We start from the raw sequence: 17598 nt of genomic DNA on the forward strand, positions 1-17598 counted from the left end.
ATATTTGCGAAGTGATTCTGTGGTTATAAATACGATAAACGGGACAAGTAATTACATGCCCGAACAGCAAGGGCAACCTTGACCGTATACGACCTGTTTATCCCAGTGTATGTCCGGCGGGCCGTAATTCACAACCTTGATGAACTGCCCGTGATACTCCCGGGGGATCGAAGCAGTCACCATCAGGCAAGGATGCATCAAATCCTTCTTCTTCGTGTCATTCCACCACTCTACCAGCGGTAGTTGGTGTTTCTCGCAGAATCTCACCTCCTCTGGGTGCCGGATCTCCGCTCTCGCAGGATAAACTTGGAGGTCGATGTCCATGACCAACAAGTTGTTTCCCATATCGGAGAAGGAGTTCATGACGACGTCCTTCAGCTTCTCCCTCTCGACATCGAGCATAACCTCTATGAATTTGGCATCTTCTGCGGGCAGTTTATGCGGCCAAGCATCTGTGATGGTAGACGTATACTCAGCGCACCAAGTCAATGTCCATCATAACACTCACCAATGCGATCCTTTCGAATCCTATCGCAAGCCTCCTTGTGCCATCCTTTCCAATCCGTTTCCTGACAAGCTTTACTACAATACTGTGCAGAGAGGCATCGACTGCACTTGTAGAATTCATTAGAAGCCTTTTCTTGTGTGCACTGCAGGCCCAATAAACGAAGTACAATAATGGCATGGCAGAGTGCGGCATACCTCAACATTGGAGCACTTCTCATACCCAGGCAGGAGGTGGGGGACTGACGATAACAACGCCCACTGTGATTCCAGCGTAGATATGAAATACTCCCAGGCTTCAGTCCACTCCGGATCGTCGCTGAATCTGCTTAGATGCAATTGAGATTCTACAATCCAAGTGAAAGATCTCTGCATGACGCAAAGGACCGAGCGGTAAACGGCGTAGCTCGGCAGAACATTGAAGAGGAAAGAGTAGAAGCATTCATCATCGTGGCCTTGCAGGTACGGAAGCCAGGGCTCACATCTCAGCAGCCCCAGGAGCAACTTAGCTTCCAGAGCTTGTATCACCCACGTCGAGCCATCTGTAAAGCCGACCAATAACCAGAGATTCCAAAGGGCAGCCTCAATCGCGGATCCATGCCGCTCCGGTTCTTCGACTACTTCAGATGGATGAGTAGCTGTGAGTTTGACGAGGACCCTCGTAACCGAATAAATGTAGTTGGCTGCAAGGAAAGCGTGACGGAGTTCTTCGTCGTGTTCCGATAAGACAGTGACTATATGGATATTCCTGGAAACATGCGTCGGCGCGTAGGGTGCCCCGGAGCAGACGTCGCGCAGGAACTTGACTGTAGTGTCCGCCACTGTCATGCGTCTGGACCTGAGGGGCTCCGAGAAGTCCACAGGGACACCCAGGAAGTCGAAATTCGCCTCTTCTACGAGCATGTTCATCAGGCAGGTCGCGTGAAAACGGTAGCGAGTATCGGCCAAGAAAGCATGGTCACTGATTTCCATCAGCCACAGTCTCGAGACGAGATCGACGAGGCCGGGCGTGGTGAACATGGCGCGCAGAGTGTTGACATCTGTATGAAAATGATGCAGTAGGTCGATGGCAGCCGCAAACGCCTTGCAACGCGATTCAATCGAACCCAACGACGGATTGTGGAGAAGAGGTAAGATAGAAAGGAGTGTGAACTTCCAGGCCGACGGCCAAGACCACAGCAGACCACGCGACTCCTCATATGGCACCATTTTTGCATCCACGTGGAGGGACAGAGCGACGCAAGCTGTAGTGAGCAGTGCGGCGTCGTCATCGACGTTGCGACAAGGAGTGTCGGCGTATCGCTCGAAAAGGCTCTCCATGATGTCCAGCAGTCCATTCAATTTAGTCGCGCCGAGAATGGGTCCATCGATGTTTGAGGATACGAGATCTCGGAAGTCACTGATTGAGCCGTTCATAGCGCTGGAGTACCGAGTCTATGGAGAATGACTGAGCGTCGCCACATGCCCTTGAAGAAAGCCACAATCTGACCTTACCTCCCATTCAGCGTCGAGGTCCATCTCTACAGGCAGCTACACAGTAAAGCAAGTTCTACGCGACGGGTTAGGGTCGTGCTGGTTATAGTTGTGGTGGAAAAGCAAGATGTGGCACGAGAAGTTCAAACTGTGCATTCATGCCACAGAAACACGACCAAATAACACGCCTTCTGATCGCGGCAGGTCACAACTAAGGTCACAATGGAGTAAGTCACGCTTTTAATCAGAGGTGCTTCGAACAAATTTCTGCTGGCTATGGCAGTATTATCTATCAATCAGATGCGATATTAGATCGATGGTGGACATGAATCGAAGCACTTACAACATGACGGTCACATCTTCGAATTCAACAAGCCTGTCCGAGACGAACAGCGTTATCTACAACTTCCTGAACTTCCCTTGCATCCATATCCTATACATCTTCAGCTGACGTTTCCGATTAACCAGCAGACGCCTATCAACGCCTAGCTGCTCCGTCGCGAATAGAGGATGAGGCGGGCAGTGTGGGAGTTGGAGAGGAGATGTCGATAGAAGGCTCGGGTGAATCACAGGCGGTGGTGGATCTGGTCGTGGACTTGTGGGCTCCGCATCGGCAGTGCCCTCAAGCGTTGCAGGCGCATGGGTATCAGCGCGGGATGGATATTCCGATGCTGTCCAGCGAATGGACGCCGGAGGAGACCCTGGTGGTGGGGATCTCAGGTCCATAGCGGAAACATCTTTGGAGAGCGATTCCACGTCTTCTTCAACCCTTGTCGAGTCAGTGGTCTCGTCACTAGACGCCCGTTCTCCGGTGAACAGGAGCGATAATTCATCTTTGCGAACGTTGAATGTCTTGGCATTGGCGAACCAGCAAAACAGATGCGTACCTATTTCAAAGAAATACACTCTCGTCTTGTCGCCCCGGATGTACAAATTCTCGTCCAGCAGCCGATTGCTCCGGAACCGCAGCTGCGCAAGGTCGTACCTACCATAGTCGCGGAACAGGAGCAGCCCGCCAGGCTTGAGCATCTGGCAGACCCGAAAACCTCGGTGTCACTAAGCCATGCGACATCGGGGGAATGTTTACCTTGTGTATGTTGGAAACTGCACGACCCCATTCGTCAGGATGCAACGCGCTCATGACGAACACGAGGATGGCGATATCTACGCTCCCTGGTTCGATACCTTCCGGAAGGGTTTCGGAGGTCAGGTCCCATTTCGAGGCTGATATGGTACCAATTGGCGGATCGAGGTAGAGGGGGTTGTGCTCATAAGTAAGCGGGCAGAGGATGAGATCGTACACCAGGCAAGGATATACGAGGCAAGCTTACCTGGACCAGCTTGACAGCGTGCGATGAATAGTCGTGTGCACGGATGATTAATTGAGGATTCTTGTTCGACATGAGAAGGGGAAAAACGGCATTTCCAGCGCCTGATGAGCGAGTTCAAGGGAGATCCAAGCTCCGAGAGGAGGTCGCTTACCGCACCCGATCTCAGCAATGGTTACAGGCCCTGCCTTCTCAAGTTACAGACGACCCGTCGATTATACGAAGAACGTCTCGTACCTCCGGCTGCAGAGCCTGGACGAGCTCCGGAAACTCGGTATGCAACCTTGCTTATGTTGAGCATCCTATAAACTAGTATCATTCAAGAGCGTACCATTTACGGTTCTTGAAGAAATTACTTTCGTTGTTCTTGTAGAAATTATCCCTACAGTTCCACTCAATCCAATTTCACTGTGCCTCTGAGGAAGCGCCGCACCAGTGTCGCGATGGTCTGTCATTATATTTGTGCTTTTCGTCTTCCGGTACTGGGGCTGAATGCTGCATCGCCAAGGAAGCGGCGATCTTCTCTGCTTGATCCTCTGGTGGGGGTACGTGGTCCCAGGCGTTGTGAGTGAAGACGTCGGCTTCATCTGTCAAGAACCTGCCTTCCCGGAGCTGATCAGCATCCGGTTGGTGTCATCAGAGAAGTTGCGGAAAATCACTCACCTGGATCCCCAAGGCGGTTTCTCGGCTTTGATATCGTGCACTGAAGAAGTCACTTTTGGCTTGGGTCCATCAGATGTCGAAGATCCCTCCGACATCTTGCTCTGAGTTGACCTCGGCCTGGCTGGACGGCGAAGATTTGTTTGCAACGGATAGGGATGGAGGGCTCGGGCGGTATAGTGTTCTGAAAGGAGGCGTGCACGATAGACTCCAGGTACTAGCGATTTTGCCGTATAAACCGCGTTTAGAGTTCAAGGCTCCGATGGACCTTGCTTGCAATTGTTGGCAGTGAGCAAGGTCAACTCGAAACCGACCGCAATGAAGTACTTGAAGATCGAGCAAGCTATTTACCGGGCACTAGTATGGTTCCCGATGGCGATAGATCAGGGCGCACGGGGTCGCGCCGCACGGTCAGGCATAACGCAGCCAAACAACGCGCTGTAAGGTGGAGGTACGTAGTTATCCGTTTTCTGGCCCTGGCCCTGCTAGTACCTGTAACAAACCAACCTTCATCCTCCGTGTTTTAAAAAGTACAGGAAATGTTGGAAGAGAAGAACGGCGCCATGTTAGAAGAGTTGTATGACTTGGAAATCCGCGTTCACTTCGCTCTTGCTTTGCTCCATCGGGCTTCATCACGCTTCACTTAGCGTTTTCCGGAAGTCGCCGGGCTTTGCGGCATCCCCTCGGCACTGCCTGTACGGCGGTGAAAGTGCATTACCACGGGCGGACAGTGGACAGGCTCGTGAAACGCGGACAAGTGCGTTACTTAGAACCTTGCACGCATATCTGGTGGCTCCTTTCTACCCAACCGTCAAGCCTTTCTTTCCCTCTGTACCACAAGAAACAACTGTCAGGCGTATATGGGCTCTGATTGATTGACTGCTGCTGCATCCAGATTGTCATGTCGACGGCGGCCACTCGCGCAGGTCCGCCTGCGGATGAAGACCTTCAAGCCTTGTATAAAGAAGTATGGGCAGGATTTGCTGAAGAGTCTCCGAACGAGCAGCCTTCGAGCTCTGTTACGCCACCCACCCGCCAGCGCTCCGATCTCGAGTCTCTCTACAGTGCGTACGGCGCAGACGAACCCCAGGTTGATGCAGGCAGGTCCAGGATTCCGAACGGCGGTTCATCTGCACTAGGGAGATCCCCATCAGCGCAGGAAGGCGCATCCGTCTCTAGATCATCTTGTAAGCATCCTGATCTCGCGTCGCGAATCTACTGACCGACGGGAATAAAGCCGCCAACGCCTCTCCAGGTCTCCCCACTTCCCCTCGCGATCGTCCGCTTCCATATACGCCGACGTCCCCGAATCAGACCAGACCTTACAGACGACTTCCGCCTGTACCTGGCTCTTCCTCCGCAGCACCTGCTGCGTCCACGTCCAACAGCTACACCATGCCTGAAGCAAGGCCGTACCACCCTGCGGACGTCAGCCCCTCTGGATCCCAACGACCCAGGTATCCTACAGACCTGTCAGTGTCTAATCCAGGACTTGTTAATCTACCGCAATCACTGACTAGGCCATGGTAGTTCACCTCCACCTACCTCGCCGACCGCGGGTGCAAATGGTTCTCCAAACGGTGTAAAGCCTCGACCGTCCGGTGAGTACCTGGTGGACAAATCCGCCCGCCACGCAGGTCTACCCCCGAGCCCTCGACCATACTACTCCCAGCCGCAAGTTCCCCTAAACCGTCCCTCATCCGGGTCAAGCTCAGATAGCCCCGTTTCCTACTCGCGCTCCAATACCGTGCCTTCGCCGTACCCGATGCCTGTCCCCGAGTTCGCCGCCAGCGAGAACGGAAACTACGAGTTGCCGCCGCCACATTGGAATGGCCGTAGCGGGGCAGGCAGCCCGCCTAACGTGAGTGTCATACCGCCAGGCGCCCAAGCGCCGCAGATTCCCGGATACGTCGTGCACCCGGCTCCCGACGCTCCCCCGCCTCCTGTACCTCCACCGCCACCGCCTCCAGAGTTGGTTGCGATGTTGACTGGGTCATCCTCGCAGTATCCGGCGTCGCCGGCACCGCCCAGCAGTCACAGACAATCACCGCCGTATTTGACGCCTACCGGTCCGGCTTTGCAGAATCCACCGCCCAGATCAAGCTCGCGTCCTCACTTGGATTATGGACACGGATACTCGAGGTCCGAGGTGGCCCCACTCCCCCCAGCCAAGGACGGTCATGTTATACAGCACAGGCCATCGACTGCGAACATGGTTCAGCGTAAGCTGCGCACACCCGGCTGTTATATGTATTCTGACCCATATTTCCAGCTGTCAAATCTACGCCCTCAGCGCTCCTTGGCAGGTCGTCCTCGGCGGGTTCCTCTAGTGTTCCCTACGCTGTCGCAAGTACCGTAGACCGTAATCCTTCCGTCACTTCCACCACGTCGTCAATGGCCAGCACTGGAGACTCCTCCGGCCTGTACTCGGACTCGTCTTCTATGGCTACGTCCGTCTACCCGCCCAAATCCTCCTACCCGGCACCTCCCCTCGCGTCTCACGCGCGCTCGCACTCGGACATACAGGCGCCCGAGCCGGGCCCGTCGAACGGGCGCGCGGTGTACAACGATTACCCGAGGGATATCAAGAGCAAGCTCGGGCTGTCCCCCGAAGAGTTCGACGACTACGACGACGACGGCTCGTACTTGGACACGGACTCGGAGAGCGCCGAGGACCGCTTCGTCAACTTTGCGCTGTTGAGCCACATTGCTATGAGGTTGAGGGATAAGGTACCGAGGGGCACACATGTGAAGGGCGGGATCCCTTATCCACGAGCCTTTACGGGTAAGGACATAGTGGTAAGTGCCGATACCTACAGCCCCGGATTCGTGTCCTGGAGGTTAACAATACTCTCGCGTAGTCGACTATTCAGTCTCAGATCCAGCGAGAACTCCTCATCAATCACGGCATCTCGACGAACGACAGACGAATAGCACTCCAGATTGCCCGGAGTCTGCAGAGCCAGTTGTTCTTCTATGAAGTCGAATGGGGTGGACGGGTCCTGGAAGATGGTGTCGAGGACGTGTATATGTTCTTGGACGATCAGGAGGGTGCCTCCGACTCGAGGCTAGAGAGAGAAGAGTTACCCACGGGCGTTATCACGATCCTCACCAAGTGCTATAGTTCAGACTGCTCGGAAGACCAACCGTGCTATGCGTACCTGTGCCCGCGGAAAGTATGTATCATGATCATAAATCAGGTCCCAATCCTGATGAGTGTTCCTCTTTGTAGCAGCGCCTCGCGCCGGAGGAACCGCCTCCCGAGCCTGTGGATGTTGTCAAGGTAGGCGAATCGTTGCTGATGAGCCGTGCGCTCTCGATGACGTTTCCCTAGCGTACGGAGAACGACTGGGAAGTTCCGGAGGAGGTCATCAAGACGTTGCCTGCCAGTGAGATCAACCGTCAGACGTAAGCTGGCTTCCTTCTGCGTCAAGGTTAATCTGACACTTGTTTTCGCACAGAATCATTCACAAAGTCATCAGTAAAGAGAAGCAATATGTGGAGGATCTGGATCTCGTGGAGTCGGTTCGTTGGTTCTCTAGATTTCGTCTTCGATGTCGAACTCAGGCATGGTGTTCCAGCTCTTCATCAAACCTCTGCGCACGGCCGATCCACCTGTGATACACCCCGATCGCCTTGAAGATTTCATTGAAGAGGTATTCGGGAACATCCTGGATCTGCGGGAATGCAATCGCCGGCTCTTGGAGAATCTGTACGTTCGACAACGGGAGCATGCGCCGATTATTCAGAGGATTGGGGATGTGTTTTTGGACGCTGCGACCGAGTTTCGTCTGGCATATCCGATATACGTTGGCCACCTCCCTCTTGCTGAGAAGCGCGTGAAAGAGGAGACGGAGAACAATGTAGAGTTCAGGATGTTCTTGGAGGTCAGCCTGCTACATACAGCCTGCGGACAAATCCACGAATATTGACATTCCTTTTTTCTTGTAGCATAGCGCTAGGAACCCCGACTCGCGGCGAATAGATCTCAAGCATTTCCTGAACAGGCCTTCTGAACATCTACAGAAGTATCCAGTCCTGTTGGAAGCCATTCACAAAGAGACTGCAGAAGGCAATCCTGATGCTGACTTCTTATTGGAGGCCATCCAAGCTATCAAGAACTTGCAGACCGTAGCTCAGTTGCTGACGTTCCAGTCTGCGATGGGCAAAGGTCCTACGGGCAAGTTCGAATGGCACAACCTGGTCTCGGAGGAGTATAGGAAGAGTCTACCGAAGAAGGAGGCCAAACGTCAAATGTGAGTTGCGCGGGCTCGGTGTCTCAAGCACAACTGAGTCTGTCCTCGTACAGGATCATTTTCGAGCTCATCAAGGGTGAGATGGCATACGTCAAAGATCTCGAGAGCTTTGAGACGGTAGGCATTCCCCCCACCAATCACGCGCTCTTGCTAAAGGCGATGGAAGATGTATATTCGTCCGCTGAAAACCGCAGATCCTCCAATAATCCCGCCGTCAAGATTAGATAGCTTCATCCAGGAGGTCTTCCACAATTATCGCGAACTGCTCTACCACCACCGGAAACTGTTGGAGAACTTGCACGAAATTCAACGGGAACAACATCCAGTCATTCGCAGTGTGACGGAAGCCATCTTGGACGCCTTTCTCAACTTCCGGGAGGCGTACCTGGAGTATGTCCCGAATTACCCTATGGCAGCTTATAGGATCGACGAAGAGATGAACAACAACCCTGCATTCAAGGCTTTTGTGGAGGTAAGTGCTGTGCGACCCTGATAATCAAGTACTCATCTATGCCGGTTTAGCAATGCGTCCGTCATCCTGACGCACACAAATTGGATATCAAGAGTTTCATCAATCGACCAATCCCTCGGTTGCTTCGGTATGAGCTGTTATTGAAGAGTATACTGGACGAGACTCCTGCGGACCATGAAGATCAGGAAGCCATCCCACAACTCTTGGACGTCATCAAGGCCCTGGGTAAAGAGACAGAACCAGGTGTTGCCTCAGCTAAACAGAAGGTCGAGCTTTGGCGATACAATGCTAATCTAGTCTTCAAACCCGGCGAAGCAGTGGTATGTGCAACACTCCTTAATGAGCGGGACCCCGTTGAGACAAGTTATACCTTAGGACATGGACTTGCTCAACGAGAACAGGTCGCTTATCCATACTGGCAAGTTGCTCCGTCAACCCGATACAAGTCTCGAATGGAACGGATGGACTGAGTTGTTCGTGCTTCTGTTTGACAATTACCGTACGTCCTCGTTTGCAGCCATACTACGATCCTTTGATAGACATGCAATGTAGTGGTCATGACTAAGACCAAGGAGAGGGATGGTGTGACAAAGTACCATGTCAATCGGAGGGTATGGTTCTGCCCCCATCGCGCGTTTAGGTGCTAATCAAAATCACAGCCGATACCGCTAGATTTGCTGACGTTGGCCAATTTCACTGATCCTCCGACACAGCGAGGGACCGGCTTCATCGGCTTCAAGCGGGGCGACAAACAACAACACGATCAGCCCGCTCCCCCGACTCTCAACAGTGCCGACTCGGCCGGGGATGCTCGAGCAGTTTTTCCGCTAACGATCCACTACAATGGGCGGATGGGCGGCTTGTACACGTTGTATGCTGAGAGCGCGCAGATACGCTCGGAGTGGAAGCAGAAGCTGGAAGAGGCTATCGGTCTCCGCAAAGTCGTCCAAGAATCGAACAAGGTCTTCGAGATCGATACGCTTAGTGCTGACACCTTCCTCGTTCCGTCCATGCTGGCTGGGCCCACCAATCCTTCGTGGAATAACGAGACGACGTTCACTGGAAAAGTGACATGCTCAGTGCCTTTCAGTGAGTCCGAGACACGTTTCCGTTTGCCTCGCATTCTGACGCGTGCTGGAAGCCACGGCGGATGGGCGCGCTTTAGTGGCAATTGGCTGCGCGGAGGGTGTATGGATCGGGTTCAGACATGATTCGCGATGTACGTATGCTCCTATCGATAGTTACCTTGGACTCACGCCTCCGTGCAGCAATGCGCAGAGTGCTCCATCTAAAGCAGGTTACGCAGTGTGCCATGCTGGAAGACTTCGGCATATTCCTGGTGCTGGCGGACAGAGTTGGTGTTGGTGCACACTTCTGGTTTCCTTTTCCTGACCTTTGTCTTTCCAGTCTTTGTTTGCCTACCACATCGAAGCGCTCGTACCGTCTTCGCCCCAGAGCGTGCACACGTCTCAGACACCGCAGAAGCTTAGCAAAAACTCGGAGAATGTGCATTTCTTCAGCGTCGGCAACCTGAGCGGGCGGACGCTGGTCGTCTACATGAAGAAGAACAGGGTAAGGGCTATAAGGATGCTTCTATTATTGGTCTAAGCGTTGCCCTCTAGCTGGACAACGTCTTCCGTGTGCTCGAACCGGTGGTGGATAACATCAACGAGCGGAACCGGGCGCCTGCTTCGTTAGGCTCACGTTTGGGCTTCCGGTCGCAGCGATCGGAGTGGTTCCGAGTCTACCGAGTAAGATCTCTGTTCCCGGTTGTCATCGAACACGACCGTGACCTTGCAATAGGACTTTTTCCTTCCGTCAGAAACCTTCGACTTGATCTTCCTGAAGGCCAAGATCGCCATATTGTGTACGAAGGGATTCGAGATCATGGATCTGACCGAGTAAGGATCTAGTGTGCTTGTGATAGATTTGCAGGAGGCTGATTAGTCTTAGTTTCCGGAGTGCTACGGTGCCCCAGCGTGATGACCCGCGGATGGAGCGCCTGGCGCGAAGATGTGAATCCTGCAAACCGATAGGCATGTTCCGATCCAACGAGGACGAGTTCTTGCTCTGTTATGACGGTAGGCCCTCGCGTTTTCCGACCTAGGTCGCCACTAAATATGTGAATCCAGAATTTGGCCTCTATGTGAACCGCCACGGAGATCCCTCGCGTTCCGTGATGACCATCGAATGGGAGGGCACGGCCGAGAAGGCCGCCTGGCACCCGCCGTACGTGCTCCTCTTCGACACGCGCTTCATCGAGGTGCGGCACGTCGAGACGGGGCGGCTGGTGCAGATCATCCCGGGGAACGACATGCGGTGCATCTGGGACGGGCGCGGGTCGAGCAGCAACATGAACCTGGCGACGCCGGGGCCGGACGGGTGGGGCGAGAGCGGGCTGAACCAGGAGGCGCGCGTGCACGGCGTGATGAACGCGCCGGAGCCGGTGAAGGCGGGCGGGATTGGCCCGCAGCGCGCGAGCCGCGCGATCGCGCAGCATGTGTTCGAGCTGGTGCCGACGGTGCCGCTGTACCTCCCGGGCAGCCTGCACTCGCCGAGCCACTCGGCGTACTTCCCCGCGAATGGGGGCCCCGCGGGCTCGCCGCCGCATAGTCCGCGGATGACGCCCGTGAATAGTCGCTGGGCGATGTAAAGGGCGCAGGGGATGCGTTGGACATATGCATTCGGAGTTTGGGCGTATATTCGATTTCAGGATGTTGGGGACGGGGGGTTAGATTCTGGTCTATTTGTATCACGTGTACTGCTCGCTATATATCATAAGCTGTATATACCAAACTGCGTACACAACCTTTCTGCCACGTCCACGTTCGGCGCAGTGCAGATGAGCTGCTTTAACTGTGGCAATCATTGTACAAGGTGGAGTTGGGCTTGGTTGTCACGCTCGGGCGTGCGAGTGTGCCGCTTCCTGACGCCGTCCAACGTCCATTACCGTGTACCCCATGATCAGCGCGCTCCGAGTTTCAACAGCTGTGTCAATGACAGCCTGAGACAAACAGTAGACTACTGAGCAGTACTCCCTTCCTCTTGAGAGCTATAGACTGCAACAGAATTTATCCCGAATCTGCTTGACACAGGTCCCATTGTACAACATCGACGAGTCTGATCTCGAACGTTTGAACGCGTGTGGATAGACGCGTCCTAATTATAACGCGATCGAGTGACAGGATCACGTGCCTTGTCACGGGCCGTGTCGTCCATGCGAGCAGCACAGCTGGATGATCCACTGTGGATGATCTGTCAGAATAATGTCAGACTGGGCATCGATCACCCGCCATCATCACGTCGGTATCACCGTCAGGTGTGCAAGTCGTCCACGGCGGCAGCAACGGCGCTCCCGTGGGACACCCGACTTCAACGTGCACGCTCGCGGTACCGAAAAATCTTTCACGCTGGTGCCCACTTCGCTTTCGTGTATGTACTCGGGATCGGACGTATGCCAAGTCCAGCGCGGGGTGGAAGCAGAGCCCAAGTACTTCTCATTTGATATCGTTCGCTGTTCCCTGCCAATCCGGCGTGATACAGTAGATCCACGCCCGTCGGATGCACATGCTGTCCTCCCAGCGCGCGCATATAAGCCGGGCACGCCCCGTCTCTAACCCGCACGCTCTCCCGGCTGTCCACCGCAAGCCCCGGCGATGCTCGCCCAGGCGCTGACCCTCCTCTCCTCCCTCCTCGCGGCCGCCGCAGCCCCCGCGCTCGCGCCGCGCCAGGCGGTCACGACGCTCTCCAGCGCCCAGGTCGCGGCGTACAGGCCGTACACGTACTACGCGAGCACGGCGTACTGCGCGCCCGCGGCGACGCTCGCGTGGAGCTGCGGCGCGAACTGCGAGGCGAACAGCGCGTTCGAGCCGGTGGCGAGTGGGGGCGACGGGACGGTCACGCAGTACTGTGAGTGTTCGCGGTTAAGTAGGTGGGGGAAGAGGGGGAGGAGGCTGATGGGTGGCAGGGTATGTTGGCTATGATCCAGGCTTGAAGACGGTCATTGTGGCGCATCAGGGCACGGATACTGAGAAGATGTACGCCCCTTTCGGTGTTCGCGTGTGCGTTGGCTGACGAGGTGTAGCATCCCGGACCTGACGGACGCGGACATCATCCTCGAGTCTCTGGACCCCTCCCTCTTCCCCGGCGTCAGCTCGAGCATCCAGGTCCACCAGGGCTTCGCGAGTACCCAAGCCAGGCAAATCCCACTCACTCCTATCCCCTCCCTCCCAAACTGACCAAACCCCCCTCCCCAGGTCCGCCCCCTCCGTCCTCGCCGCCGTCAACTCCGCGCTCTCCAAATACGCCGCGAGCAGCGTCACCGTGACGGGGCACTCGCTCGGCGCGGCGATCGCGCTGCTCGACTTTGTCTACCTGCCGCTGCACCTGCCCGCGGGGACCGCCGTGCGCATGGTCGGCTACGGCATGCCGCGCGTCGGCAACCAGGCGTTCGCGGACTACGTCGACGCGCACGGCGGGGTCACGCACGTGAACAACAAGAAGGACCCCGTGCCGATCTTGCCCGGGCGGTTTTTGGGGTTCCGCCATCCGAGCGGGGAGGTGCATGTCCAGGCGAGCGGGGCGTGGGATGCGTGTCCTGGTGAGTCTGCAGGTCTTGATGGCTCTGAGGGTGGCGGTTTGCGTGACGGTGCTGCGTAGGGCAAGATGACACGAGCGCGTTGTGCACGGTCGGGGACGTGCCGAATATCTTTGAGAGCGACGCGGGTGACCATGATGGGCCGTACGACGGAGTCGAGATGGGCTGTTAAGCATGCAAAATGGGCAGGGCTTGGTTTCAGCGGGGTACACATTCGATATTAGTATTACTGTAGCAGGGTATGTACATAGCACCTGCGCAAGTAAACGCCAACTGTCGATCATTGCATAGCTATCGGTGATGCTACTGTCAGATGTCGGCGTCGATCATTTTTGAAGGCTACCAACCTCTAAAGCTCGCATGATCAGCTGGGAAGTCGCTGAATTGTGAGATAACACATGGCTAATTATCTACGGCTCTGCGTGACCCCTGGTAGGTGAGCTACCTGAAGCTTGCCATGAGCGCGAAGAAGGTCACATGCTGCCAGCTGCAGCTGGCTTGCTCTTGCAGCTGCACGAAGACCCTTCCACTTGGCCTCGGATGGTACAAGTGATGGGCTTTCTCCCCACTGGCACTGTGGTATTCCTGTGGGTGGCCGAGATGAGAGGGGCATGTACCGAATTTACAACGGAGACACAGGAACACGGATCCACTGCGGTTCACTATCCTCTTTTAGAGTATCTTTGACACCCCCTATTATCCAGTTCAAGCGAGACGGCTCCAGGGAGGCAGGAACTGAGGTAGACGCGACATAGATTATGCAGTATTTGTCAGTGAAGCTGGAGCTCAGCAACGGTCTGGGTCTGTTGGTGACAATCATGAGCGGCACTGTTATGAGACACAGTGTAGATACTCACATTCCTGTCATCCCCTTGTATTTCTCATAGTAAGGATCTAAGATGCATGCGCTGAACACACTGAAAGGTCTGCCTGTGCCGAACCGCTTGGTGAAGTCGGCCAAGGTGTAATACCAACCCAAGATGTACATCGGTGGCAACATATCATGGACCTCCGATGACATGAGGGGAGGTACGCAGTGGCGAGGAAGGCGCACCGGGAAAATGTCAAGATGCTCGCCAGGCTTGACCTTAGTTGCTCTTGGTTTGGCTCGCGCATAGATGCTGTTCAAGTGGCTAAGGCTAGCCATGGGGTAAATTCCATGAAGTTCTCCTGAGATATGCAACACACTCTACGGCGGCAGCCATGATGTACAGCGCAAGTGGATGGCAAGATGAGGATGGCGGTCGATGGCTAAGCGACTGATGTCACTGTTCACAGCACAAAACGCAAAAATGTCTGAGTACTTACGCTTACAGTGCTTTGCATATGAAGCCGGAAAGCGCGTTTCGCAAGATGTTGTTTGTCTCTATTTGTCCCGCCGACGCCAACCTATATGGGGCACTCAACGACGGCAAGTTGGGCGCGCCAGGCATACCCTACAGGAACAATAACACATGACAAACTTATAGCATATGTAACCAACAACAGAATAGCGTATATGAGCTTTGTTTATCCCAAAAAAGCTCTGAAAAGAACTCACAACCGCGGTCGGGCACAAAGCAAAAGCAAAGCAGCCTGCCGTGAGTCGGTGATGGAAGTACCCCATATAGGTTTATTTGGTCCAGCCAAACAATATTTTGCGAAACACGTTTTCCGGCCTCATATGCAAAGCACTGTAGAGTATCCCATCACCGTCCGCCGGCCACTCCAGGATGCATTGTTTCCAATTCAAGTCCCGCTGCCGAAGTCGCGACTGCAGCGCGTCGTGACAGGACCCCTGATAATCAGTATAAATGCCTGATCTGAAGGCCCCAAAAGTGGGTCCTTTTTGTCCGGAAAAAATCGTGAATTTGGGCACTTTTGTCTGGTAAAAACAGGCATCTCAAGCAAGATCTGGCCTAAAATGGCAACTGTGGGCCTGTGGCGTGGGAACATCTAAATTTGGCTCTCTCCGGCAACAGCCGGCGAAATTGCACGAGCAAGTCGGACGAGATGTCCGGAAAAAAATCAGGCGTGTCTCCCGGAAGGGCCAAAATCAGGCAGATTTGTCTGCAAAAAACAGGCATAGAGGGGTCCAAAAATTTGTCCGGAACCTGATCAGGCGTTTATACTCATAAGTGACCCACGACACATCCATACTTGAAAATTTGAACGTATTGTCGAGAACGTCGAGTCGACTGGGAAGTTGGCCCGCCGAACACATTGGCAAACACGTTTGGCCTGTTAGCCACATGAGGGGAGGCAGGCGTAGGGACTGGCACAGTTGCGGGAATCCCGGAACCCGCCTGAGCGGGACCTCTTCCGCAGAAACAGGCTTCTGCGGAAGTTTATTTCCACATCACCTGCGGGAGTGGCTGCTACTCAATGCTGGCCTCTCATTGGCTGGGAAGAGTCACCTCGAGTTACCTTGCTAGTCGCAAGGTCTCTGCTTGTCGGGAATTGAGCCATCAAAACTGTATTGCTTATATTTGTTTGTGGCGTGTGCATTGTTGTTTCGCACCAGGTGACACGGCGGGCAAAGCAAGTGTCGAATCGCGCGGTGGCGCAGAAATTCGACATCATGTCGACTCACCTGTCGAGTTCCCCTCGGCAATTGCTATCCGAGATGCCGCGGCACAATGCGCACAGCCACAGGTGCCCGAGTTGCATGTCTATAGTGTATATACTTACCCCTCGGACGCTCATTCTCTTATGGGGGAATGACTTGTATACACCCTCGCAACTCATCTGTATACAAGCCGGAGCTTAGAGTCCCATCCGAAAGCCTCCGGGCATGAGTCTGGCATGGCCGAGCCTCGATACGGCAAATGCCGAGTATGTCAGTTCGCATTCAACATGCCTTCGAAAGGCGGTCGGATATTAGTGATTTTTGGACTGTCCTTGACCAGTCTCATTTCTTTGCCTGAGCTTGCAATGTCCAAAGACTAGTCAACATGTCGCAAACCCCTCACACCTATCCCCCTCAAGCCCCCGATCCAATTGCGGCTCACGTAGAACGGACTGTCCAAGCAGAAATTGTGAAGATACAACAACAGTATGCACAGCTGCGAGAAGCCGAACAACAGGAGAAAGCCCAGCGCGAAGCAGCTTTCCGAGAAGAGCTGGCCCAGCGCGAATTAGCTTTCAATGCAGAGCGGGAGCGGATAGCAGCTGAGCAAGCTCGACAGTACGAAGCCATGCGTGCGGAGGCTGCGCGTGTCACTGCTGCATATCAGGCTGAAATAGACAACTTGCGGAGTCAGCTCGCGGCGACGGAGATACAGTACGTGCAGCGGTTGCGACTAATAAGTACATATGACAAGTACCTCAGGTTCCAAGTACTGGGTAGCCACTTGCACTTGCAAGCATGTTGCCGTGCGGATTCGATTAAACCGCGAAAAATGAATTTATATCGGACGCAGATGGGTTTCTATGGTTTATACGAATCATTCCCCCAAGAGACATTGAGCGTCCGAGGGGTAAGTGTGCACTTTATAAACGCAACACCGTATGCACCGAATACCGGTGGCAGTGCACTCGGTACAATGCCGCGGCATCTCGGATAGCACTGCCGCGCGAATTCGACAGGTGATTCGACATGCTGTTGAATTTCTGCGCCGCCGCCAGGCTCCTAGAACCATCCGTCTCCGAGTCCTCGATCCTCTCTGCTAGGGCATATGTGAAGATGTTATGTAATAGGGCTTATATAATGCAGCTTATTTATAGATGTGTTTCCTAATTAAGATGACTAGTGAGGATGAGGACGCTCTGAGACGGCTGGCCCAACTCGTCGTCCGAGGTTTTACCGGAATTATGTAAGGCAGCTAAGCGACTAACGACACGTCGGTTTACTGCCGGTTTATCGCCGTTCGTCGACTGCCCAATTCGGATTTTCGAAGTGTTCTCGTCGGTGTCGTCGCACCTCAGCTGCCTTTGTCCTCTGCTCGCACGCGTGTGGACGGCAATAAAGCTATTAATAACAAAATAATGTATTATATCTGCGTTGTGGATTGCATGCACTTCTGCCGAGTCTCCCCCATATCAATAAAGAACATAGTGAACAATTTTTTACTACAAGATTCAAGAAGCTACTGTCTCCATCTCTTTACAGTGCCTTGCATAAGAAACTGAACATCGCATTTCCGCGCGCGTTGTTTGTTCGCGCCAAATATACCCTTTTCGGGTAGGTCCGGAAGGCCTCTCGCGGGACCATTTGTTGGGCAGGGACTCGCAGATGCCCTGAGAGGGCTCGAAAGGCTTCAGAGAATGATAGAAATGTATATTCTACAACTACACTAAGGGCTGTAAATCATTATAGTCTTGCCCTAG

General features: G+C 54.2%; 6 protein-coding genes across 6 annotated transcripts; 3 read left to right on the plus strand and 3 right to left on the minus strand.

The window, feature by feature from the left end:
• Positions 1-51: 51 nt before the first annotated feature.
• GLOTRDRAFT_128115 (uncharacterized protein) lies at positions 52-2022 on the minus strand (the record flags this gene model as incomplete). Its single annotated transcript, XM_007866745.1, has 4 exons — positions 52-452; positions 509-650; positions 703-1938; positions 1999-2022. The coding sequence occupies 4 exons, from the start codon at positions 2020-2022 to the stop codon at positions 52-54; spliced, it is 1803 nt and encodes a 600-aa protein (XP_007864936.1).
• A 314-nt stretch (positions 2023-2336) lies between these two features.
• GLOTRDRAFT_74684 (methyltransferase) lies at positions 2337-4316 on the minus strand. Its single transcript, XM_007866746.1, has 9 exons — positions 3969-4316; positions 3739-3903; positions 3637-3687; positions 3543-3588; positions 3460-3493; positions 3309-3409; positions 3065-3244; positions 2855-3006; positions 2337-2533 (listed from the first exon to the last, which is right to left on the minus strand). The coding sequence occupies exons 1-9, from the start codon at positions 4061-4063 to the stop codon at positions 2377-2379; spliced, it is 981 nt and encodes a 326-aa protein (XP_007864937.1). The 5' UTR covers positions 4064-4316; the 3' UTR covers positions 2337-2376.
• A 2188-nt stretch (positions 4317-6504) lies between these two features.
• On the plus strand, positions 6505-11346 carry GLOTRDRAFT_74692 (DH domain-containing protein; the record flags this gene model as incomplete). The annotated part of the gene is made up of 20 exons (XM_007866747.1): positions 6505-6764; positions 6827-7141; positions 7198-7248; positions 7300-7373; positions 7427-7490; positions 7547-7852; positions 7917-8221; positions 8275-8338; positions 8388-8693; positions 8744-9013; positions 9069-9192; positions 9246-9304; positions 9353-9782; positions 9835-9912; positions 9962-10047; positions 10101-10265; positions 10316-10444; positions 10497-10594; positions 10647-10774; positions 10826-11346. The coding sequence occupies exons 1-20, from the start codon at positions 6678-6680 to the stop codon at positions 11344-11346; spliced, it is 3660 nt and encodes a 1219-aa protein (XP_007864938.1). The 5' UTR covers positions 6505-6677.
• A 985-nt stretch (positions 11347-12331) lies between these two features.
• Positions 12332-13614, plus strand: GLOTRDRAFT_110685 (lipase). The gene is made up of 5 exons (XM_007866748.1): positions 12332-12602; positions 12661-12730; positions 12778-12891; positions 12950-13293; positions 13353-13614. The coding sequence occupies exons 1-5, from the start codon at positions 12350-12352 to the stop codon at positions 13460-13462; spliced, it is 891 nt and encodes a 296-aa protein (XP_007864939.1). The 5' UTR covers positions 12332-12349; the 3' UTR covers positions 13463-13614.
• A 250-nt stretch (positions 13615-13864) lies between these two features.
• On the minus strand, positions 13865-14288 carry GLOTRDRAFT_115531 (uncharacterized protein). Its single transcript, XM_007866749.1, has 2 exons — positions 14148-14288; positions 13865-14093 (listed from the first exon to the last, which is right to left on the minus strand). The coding sequence occupies exons 1-2, from the start codon at positions 14276-14278 to the stop codon at positions 13913-13915; spliced, it is 312 nt and encodes a 103-aa protein (XP_007864940.1). The 5' UTR covers positions 14279-14288; the 3' UTR covers positions 13865-13912.
• A 1935-nt stretch (positions 14289-16223) lies between these two features.
• Positions 16224-17088, plus strand: GLOTRDRAFT_128120 (uncharacterized protein; the record flags this gene model as incomplete). Its single annotated transcript, XM_007866750.1, has 2 exons — positions 16224-16552; positions 17022-17088. The coding sequence occupies 2 exons, from the start codon at positions 16224-16226 to the stop codon at positions 17086-17088; spliced, it is 396 nt and encodes a 131-aa protein (XP_007864941.1).
• Positions 17089-17598: the final 510 nt, after the last annotated feature.

The sequence above is a fragment of the Gloeophyllum trabeum genome (assembly GCF_000344685.1).
Source record: "Gloeophyllum trabeum ATCC 11539 unplaced genomic scaffold GLOTRscaffold_00005, whole genome shotgun sequence".
NCBI lineage: Eukaryota > Fungi > Basidiomycota > Agaricomycetes > Gloeophyllales > Gloeophyllaceae > Gloeophyllum > Gloeophyllum trabeum.